Raw genomic sequence first — 9304 nt, 5'->3', positions numbered from 1 at the left:
TAATGTTGTGCCGGTGTAAATCTCTGCTTTATTCTTTAAGCAAACAATCCACATTCAATTGGGCTATAATTAGAGACACTCAATCTCACACCCACATCCACAGAGACGGCGGCACACAAGCCGAAGGTCCCCCGTACAGCCTCACCACACTCTTGGGGCAAGTGCAGTTTGCACCACGGTACACGAGGCGGTGGGTGGCCAGCACCACGCCCGACCGCCTTTGTCTCCCAGTGGCAATGTTTACACACCGCACCAGCTACTCATTTGAGGCTGAGTCAAAATAGGGGAGGCCCAGTAGCGGTTCAGATAGTCGTTAGTTGTGTAGGTGGCCGTGAGCTGGAATCCCCCGAACCGCTACACTACCGCTCCAGCCCACACTAACACACAGACACACAGACTCATCTTAGCAGCAGCAGTAGCGTGATATTGGCTTTGGAAACAGGATGGACGCGGCTCTGCAATACGATCCAGTGTGCACAGAGCCATTGGAAAATACTGGCTTGGGCTATCACCAAGTATTCCCAACAACCATCATCCTCATCCTCCTACAAGTTACTCGCAAAAAGTCTAATAACAACGAATATGACCCCACTGTATATCAATGTGAAATATCCACAATGTTTCGATTTAAAGCTTTCGTGACTGCAGGGATTCATCTTCTTGGTTCTTTCGGTAAAGTCACGTAGAATGTGAAATAATAAAAAAATATAAATTAAACATAATAAAATAATTCTCACGACATTTCGGCCACAACGCAAGCAGCCGTCCTCGGGTACAGAACAGCGTCATTTAGACGCTGTCTTTCCGACATACCTGTTCTTCACCTGAGGACGGCTGCTTGCGTTGTGGCCGAAACGTCGTGAGAATTATTTAATTATGTTTAATTTTTATTATTTTATTATTTCCATTCTACGTGACTTTACCGAAAGAACCAAGAAGATCCACAATGTTCTCCGTTTGGATTAAGAGTCGTTTTTTTTATGAAATGTTGGCTTTCTATACACCAACTTCTCAGGATTATAAGATGTTCCAGAAAGTAAGACGCGCACCCTCCCTTAAAGCTTGTGCCTGGTGTCAATAAAATTACACAAACCTGATCACACAGACAGACACACCCACCAGATGATACGACGCACCCCCAACTTTTGATATATAACAGAGGGGGTAATGCGTCTTATAGCCCGGAGAATACGGCTGCGACTTGACGTTAAAGAGCGATGCTGATTATGGTCGACCTAACGGTATCTCAGCCCTTGTTTAACACCAAACAACGCTGCAAAAAATCGTATTTTCCATTTTTAAACTCTCTGCCTAGATTGTGCCCGACGCTCACGCCCGTGTCGCAATGGGGGGGAGCTGCGGCATCCGAGAGTAACTCGTGAAGCCTCGCAACTCAAACCGTGGCCAATGTATATTTAGGTTTTTTCGGTAAAGTCACGTAGGAAAAAAAAATTAATTAATAAAAGTAAAATTAAAATAAAATAAAAATCACGACGTTTCGGAGGCAACATAAGCTTCCGTGGAACCGTCACAGCACGATAGCTGTATCTCACTTGATACAGCTATCGTGCTGTGACGGTTCCACCTGAAGACGGAAGCTTGTGTTGCCTCCGAAACGTCGTGATTTTTATTTTACTTTATTAATTTACATTTTTTACGTACGTGACTTTACCGAAAAACCCTAAGAATATGAATCCTTGCAGTCACGAAAGCTTCAAATCTACGTGGACAATGTAGCCCTGCGCACCACTCAAGTCTGCGCTTCTTCCATGGTGAGACAGCAAAGGCACGCGAACTCTCTCTCTCTCTCTCTCTTGAAGCCCTCTCGTCGTGGCCAACTGAGCCCCTGAACACAATTGCTGCCCGAGGCAATAGAATGGAATAAAATGTTAAACGTGTGCTGTTGTAACATCCTAACAGAACGCGTGCTCTTGTAATTTAAACAGAACGGGTGAATGAAGCGACGCTTCTCAACGGCCCGCGTGTTCATTGGACGGGCGTCTATTTATATCCATGGACAACAATGAAGGTACACACAGCACGCCCACGTGTCCAGCTCGATTTCAATCCCGCTTGACTTGTTTCATTCTCCGTTTCCAGTTGAGGACGTGCGGAGTGGGGGATCGGGTGGGGAGGAGAGAGGTGGTGGGGGAAAGATGGGAGATCGTCTACACACATATTGGCACAACACTTTTAATATTTGGTTTTATGTTGCACGATGTTACTCAAATTAGGCGGCTTCTAACTTATTGAAGCAGGCATTTCAAATTATTGCCATTTTGTTCGTCCAAGAAATTCGGCCTCACCGACTCCCAAACTCCTTTTTCAGGAGGTTCCTGCCCTTACATGTTTGGCCGATCCCATCAGAGTGTAATGCAAAAAAGTGTGGCCCTGGAACTCTTGGTGGAGATGCCCTCCTCGTTACGGCTGTGGCATCTGGACACCAGGGATACGTTCTCAGATTTGTTGCGGCCCAGAAGAATCGAGATCTTCTGCATCATCGGCTCTTTGTTTGTTACTTCTTGTGAGCTCCATTCGGCTTTCCAAGCATCGTCATCATCATCAGGATAACAACAGACAAGACGAGATGTCCTTTGATGAGTGGACGTCAGCCCACACAGCCGCCTCATCCTCCTACACGTGGGCAGTCGGTCCGCCCGGCATGCCCTACCGCACTTCACATGAGCGATATCAGAATCAGAATCAGTATTTATACTGGAGGAATCCGATGAACTATAAAGTTTTTTTTCACAGATGTTCAGTCGGGGCAGGTAAGAACGTTACAACAACAAACAATAGAAACAACACGATAGGATTGCAAAGTACAGGAAAGGTAAGCAAATCACCCAAACACGAACAAATAAAACGAAACCATCCTACCAGACAAAGCCCACTAAGGTATGAACTTATTGTTTAAAAGCGACCTGGCCACGAATGATAGCTCAACAAAGTGGTCTATCCTTTGGACATTTATAGCAGCAAAATTATCTAAATAGTCGAAACGCATGTTTCTAAATGTGGAGGGAAAACCCGGAGGACCTGGAGAAAAAATCCACGCGACCACGGGGAGAGAGACATGCAAACTCCAAATATTCTAGGTGCAGGTGTTCAACGATTACATCGTCATTGAGACGATTGAACCGATGTCTGATTTTTATTTTTTATCCAATTACAGCCCGCATGTCCTTTGGACGTGATCGTCCGGCCATCCGTCCCTCCAGCCAGCCAGCAAAACTTTCTTTTTTAATATATCGTATTATAGACAGACGTTCCTGTAAAAGCAACATTTATTAGTAACATTCGTTCAGTTGTGTTGGGCTCCGCGAGCCACGTTTCAAGTGTTCCGGTTTGTATTTTGTTTGACCAAGGTGAGAGACGTCGAGAACGCTCAGGGATGAGTCTCATTCGCACAATGAAACGTCAAAGCCACGAGGAGGTTGCTCCACGTGTTTGGCTTTCGAACGATGCCGGTGTATTTCTTGTTGTTGCCACGAGGGGTCGCTAGAGGCCCTAACATTCTCCAGTAAAATGGAAATAATAAAATAAAATAAATTATTCTCACAACGTTTCAGCCACAACGCAAGTAGCCGTCCTCAGGTGGAGAACAGGTCTGTCGAGGAGACAGAGTCTTATTTTTTTATTTTTTTATTTCCATTCTACGTGACTTTACCGAACGAACCATGAAGATGAATCCCTGCAGTCACGAAAGCTTTAAATCGAAATTCTCCAGTAATTTCCCATCGCCCAGAAGGCGAGTTTAAGAGGTACAGGCGCGATGCCCTGCAATCGGTTTCGGATTATCCTCGTAGCAAAAGTAGCTACATGTGCCACGGGCCCCGCACTTTCAAGGGCCCCGCGCTAAATGCTTTCAAGCTATCAATGCATATATTATCAGGGTATGTTTTTTGTTTGCATTCTGACCACAAGCATTGTGGTTAATGCAGACATGATTCCTTGTAAACAGTTTCAGTTTGGTGTTTTAACATCTTAACACAGCTGTTTTGTTGCCAGAAAAAAGGGAAAAAACAATTCTCATATTTTGTTACTTAATAATTAGTGCTTCAATTTTTTTTTATTTAGGGCCCTTTTATAACGCCATGTGCTACAGGCCCCGCACTAGCTTAATCCGGCACCGCCTGCAATCATTTGCTCACGCCACTGCCGTGGCGGTGAGGGCGTCCACCCGTGGGAGTGTATTTACGCCTACTCTTCCACTCAGGCGCCCCACACTTCACCCCACCGCACGTGGCACGATGGTTATTAACTCGTGGGTGGACAGAGGTGGTGGGATTCAAGAGAAACCTGTCGCATTGTTTCAACTACATCAGTCCCCTGGCTCCCTGTACTTTGTAAACAGGTGGGGGCCCCCGTCTCCTCCGTTGATTAATCAGGGTTGGACACCTGCAAGGTTGTCCTGTGATGAGCAAACACGACGAGGGAAGACGTACGATGGAACGTCCAGGATGAATTGGTCAGGCCAATGTGGAAACTGTCTATAAAAGCAGTTGAGCCAAATATTTAAACATTAACTCAAAACATACGTCACCAACACAGTGGCCTTAAAATAAAAACATTATAACAGACGACGTTTCGGGCAATGGCTATCCTTCTTTTACAGCACACAGGCAAAACTTGCTCGAGTAGTTGGCGAGTTCCAGGATCAAAACGCGTGCAAGTGCGCCAACCACTGCACCACCGCTCGCCCACACCCCCCCCCCCCCCCCCCCACGTGCCTCCACCTGGCGCCGCGCGCACCTTGGCGCATGCGCAGTGCTGCGCTCTTGAGGAAGTTGCGCACAGGTGAACTAACCTACGCGCAGGTGAGTCCCTCCTCCTCATCCTCATCACCACCATCACCTTCCTCCCCCCGTGTGCGCCAGGTGCGGAGCGATAGAGTCGGTGGTCCCTGGATCGCCGTGTCTCTCACCTCGCCTCGCTCGCCTCACCTCCCTCACCTCGCCTCACCTCCCTCACCACGGCTCCTGCTCCAGCCCGAGTCCCAGCGGAGTGCGAGGAGGAGGAGGCACCGCGCCACTCATGGAGGCCGCCAACCCGGAGCTGTGCTGCAGCCTCCTCGTCTGGGTGAGAGACGCAGCAGCAGCGCACTGCTGCTCCAACACCTGCCGCTCGGCCTCATCGTCACCTCCACAATCTCCTCATTCTCACCTCCACAATCTCCTCATTCTCACCTCCACAATCTCCTCATTCTCACGCTCATCGCCAACCTCTTCATCATCTTGCTCACCCTACAGCTCATCATTTATTATCCTCACCCTCACTTGGACCTCATCAGTGTCCATCTTCACCCTAATGTGGTCCTCATCAGTCTCCCTCACCCCCTTGCCATTCATCGTCATTCTGCTCCCTCAAACTCATGTCCGTCCTTGTCTTTGTAATTCACCACAATCGCGTCACCGCCCGTGGTCTCTCCACTGCTGGACGAAGGGGGCCTCAATCCCCGCGCCGCGTGGGTCGTCACTTGCCCATACTTCACCACGCTGGCCCAGTGTGGGTTTGGTGATGGCGGGGAGCATAGGAAGTGCAGCACAACGACAGACGGCGCTGCACCACTCCCCCTCTGCTGCTGCTGATGATGCTGATGATGATGCTGATGATGATGCTCGTGGTGGTGGTGCTGGTCGCTCATCTGACGAGACGGCGGTGCCCATCGCTGGCGATTAGGGCCACGGTCGTGTGGACGGGGAACCGATTAGAGCTCGCTGACATTCGCCAATCCACTGCTGGATGATGAGGACACCCCCTCCTCCCTAGGTCTTGCGCGGGTTCGCGAACGACGCAGTCGGTGTTCGACCATACTTCACCACGCCGGTCGTCGGGGCGTACCCCGCACGGAGGGGCCTCGACTCGAGGGCGCTCGGGGGAAATTCATTCTTGTCGTGATGGGGGGGGGGGGTACCCACACTTTACCTCCCTGCCGACAAACTAACCCGCGTGTGTTGTTCCCGGTTCTCGGAATGTAAAAACAACCACAACAACATCGGGTTTGGCCATCATGATTGCCCTTCGTGGCAGAGCGGGCGGGGATGACGCTGAGCCCTGCGTGCTCTGTCTCTCCCCAACCCCGGGGCCTCCTCAGTCGCAACTCGTAGAGCACCTTGCCGCATCGCTACGACGGTGTCTGTCTTGGTCACCACCGCCTCTTGTCACCGTCCGTCTTTGCTGCTGACGCTGCCACTTGCTGCTGCTGCCGATGGCAAATGGTGGTGATGTTACATTCCAAAAAGGGGTAAACAAAACAAGCGCTTGTTCCTCTCGTGGAGGGACGGACATGTGAAGGAGATGCATTGCCTGCTTGTTTATTTTGTTGCGTATATTCTTCACAACGACGGGAATTATTATCGTGTGTTTCATATTCAATTTGGTTCAATTAATTTGGAATATTATAAGTTCTGAGGACTAATAAATATCACGTTGACTCCCACGAGATGAACTTCTCTTTAGAAGGGAGCATTAGAAAATGCGGTGTTTCTCGCGTAAATCAGAGGCGTTTAGAGGAATCTCAGAAGTAGTTCTGGGGTATCATCTTCAAGAGAACTTTCTTTGGCTCAGGGTGTTGACTGTCTTCTAATGAGGGTTGCAAATAAAAAATAAAAAAATATTCCACAAGCACAGAACATAATCAAGGAATTAGACAACAAAAATAGTGTGGGAGCTAGAGTACTTTCCTTACACAGAAGTCCACATGCATCGAAATTGGCTTTCACTTATGGATGCGCAGCTTTACACACATCTGCTCATCAATGAAGGTCCTTAATTAGTAGGGGATCTGACTGGGGTCTGTGCAGCGGAGAGGTAGGTCTTAGGAAATCCCTTACTACATCTGTTGTTGTCACGCTCTGACTAGCCCCTACTGGACATCTGTACAAAAGAGCTTTATAGCTATTCGGATTCCTCCTAGAGTATAAATACATATTCTGGTTCTGATCTCTGCTGCTGTAGCAAGAATAACGTGAATCTGGGACCACCCCTGCCTGAAGCCACACTGGGGGTTCCACACGGTTCTCAGCAAGCCTGTCAAGATGATGTCAATTAACCCTTACCCAGGCATTGCCACCGGCACATTCGAGGCCAATACATACGTAAATGCATATTGACGCAGTAATATGTACATATGCATAATACAGTACTGTGTACACACACATACACGCATTAATCCCCTCTGCATACGAGGCAGCTTCGTTGCAATGCCATTGTCTACCCTTCTCCACTCGTTTCTCTTCCTCATCTACGTAGGGGCTCGGGTCCATGACTGACATGAATCCTGTTTATTCATCAAATCATAAAATGCTGATTATCTGGATCTAACCCCGACCCAATTTAATATATTCATTTTTATTCCATCTGTGATTCATTTTTCCTCTGAGTAACGTCACTGCTAATAACTCATCCTGCTTGAAGTCCGTTTTATTTTTAAACAAGTTGAAGTCGGTCTTCTTTGCTTAAGGCAACGTTGCTGGTGTATCTCCATCTTGACACCCTTTGAAATTGGTTATTAATGCCAAGATGGGAAATTGAACAAAGCAATTTTTGTTACATTTTGTCAGATATTAAATGGAAAATCATCTTGGGAATGAATGTGCTAGTTTATAAATGCAAGCAATAAAACAATGAGTGTGACAGGGAGGTATATGTATGATATTCTCACCACATATACTCTTGCTGTCATCTTCTTGGTTCTTTCGGTAAAGTCACGTAGAAGGGAAATAATAAATTAATACAAATTAAACATAATAAAATACAATTCTCACGACGTTTCGGCCACAACGCAAGCAGCCGTCCTCAGGTGAAGAAGAGGGCTGTCGGAAAGACAGCGTCTGAATGAACACCACCAAGCTTGGCAGCGTATATTTAATCTGGGTTAGAGGAGGAGGGCGCCTTGACTAATTAATTTGCATATCAACAATAATTTAGCATATTTATGGAAAATGCAGATATGGGATTAGTCACTACTTGTGGAATGCGTAGGTTATGGGGGGGGGGGGGGTCTCAAAGTACTCTTGCTGCTTTTAAACTCTAGTGTGATGTCCCAAACCAGCTACATATTTTGCAGGTTCAACTATCGAGGCAGGGTGGTGTAGTGGTAACGAGGCAGGATGGTGTAGTGGTAACGAGGCAGGGTGGTGTAGTGGTGACGAGGCAGGGTGGTGTAGTGGTAGCGAGGCAGGATGGTGTAGTGGTAGCGAGGCAGGGTGGTGTAGTGGTAACGAGGCAGGGTGGTGTAGTGGTAACGAGGCAGGGTGGTGTAGTGGTGACGAGGCAGGGTGGTGTAGTGGTGACGAGGCAGGGTGGTGTAGTGGTGACGAGGCAGGGTGGTGTAGTGGTGACGAGGCAGGGTGGTGTAGTGGTAGCGAGGCAGGGTGGTGTAGTGGTGACGAGGCAGGGTGGTGTAGTGGTGACGAGGCAGGGTGGTGTAGTGGTGACGAGGCAGGGTGGTGTAGTGGTGACGAGGCAGGGTGGTGTAGTGGTGACGAGGCAGGGTGGTGTAGTGGTGACGAGGCAGGGTGGTGTAGTGGTGACGAGGCAGGGTGGTGTAGTGGTGACGAGGCAGGGTGGTGTAGTGGTAACGAGGCAGGGTGGTGTAGTGGTAACGAGGCAGGGTGGTGTAGTGGTAACGAGGCAGGGTGGTGTAGTGGTAGCGAGGCAGGGTGGTGTAGTGGTAACGAGGCAGGGTGGTGTAGTGGTGACGAGGCAGGGTGGTGTAGTGGTGACGAGGCAGGATGGTGTAGTGGTGACGAGGCAGGATGGTGTAGTGGTGACGAGGCAGGGTGGTGTAGTGGTAGCGAGGCAGGGTGGTGTAGTGGTGACGAGGCAGGGTGGTGTAGTGGTAACGAGGCAGGGTGGTGTAGTGGTAGCGAGGCAGGGTGGTGTAGTGGTAACGAGGCAGGGTGGTGTAGTGGTAACGAGGCAGGGTGGTGTAGTGGTAACGAGGCAGGATGGTGTAGTGGTAACGAGGCAGGGTGGTGTAGTGGTAGCGAGGCAGGGTGGTGTAGTGGTGACGAGGCAGGGTGGTGTAGTGGTGACGAGGCAGGGTGGTGTAGTGGTGACGAGGCAGGGTGGTGTAGTGGTGACGAGGCAGGGTGGTGTAGTGGTGACGAGGCAGGGTGGTGTAGTGGTAGCGAGGCAGGATGGTGTAGTGGTGACGAGGCAGGGTGGTGTAGTGGTAACACTTGTTCCTCACAGCAAGAAGGGACCAGGGTTTGATTCCTGTCTCGGGTGCCTTTCTCTGTTGAGTTTGTATGTTCTCCCTCTGTTCTCCATGGGTTTCCTCCGGGTCCTGCAGATT

At 49.1% G+C, this 9304-nt stretch overlaps 1 protein-coding gene across 1 annotated transcript in view; it reads left to right on the top strand.

Annotated features, from left to right (window-relative positions):
• Positions 1-4789: 4789 nt before the first annotated feature.
• The window catches only part of LOC133351862 (protein Hook homolog 3-like), a 26189-nt gene continuing 21674 nt past the window's right edge, over positions 4790-9304 (top strand). Inside the window, exon 1 of the mRNA XM_061567433.1 lies at positions 4790-5082. Coding sequence (XP_061423417.1) covers positions 5038-5082 — 45 coding nt within the window. The 5' untranslated portion in view covers positions 4790-5037. The remainder of the gene's footprint in view (positions 5083-9304) is intronic.

This window comes from Lethenteron reissneri, chromosome 39 (assembly GCF_015708825.2).
Source record: "Lethenteron reissneri isolate LAM-NWPU_2019-01 chromosome 39, ASM1570882v1, whole genome shotgun sequence".
Taxonomy (NCBI): Eukaryota; Metazoa; Chordata; class Hyperoartia; order Petromyzontiformes; family Petromyzontidae; genus Lethenteron; species Lethenteron reissneri.
This window is presented reverse-complemented; position numbering and strand designations above follow the sequence as displayed.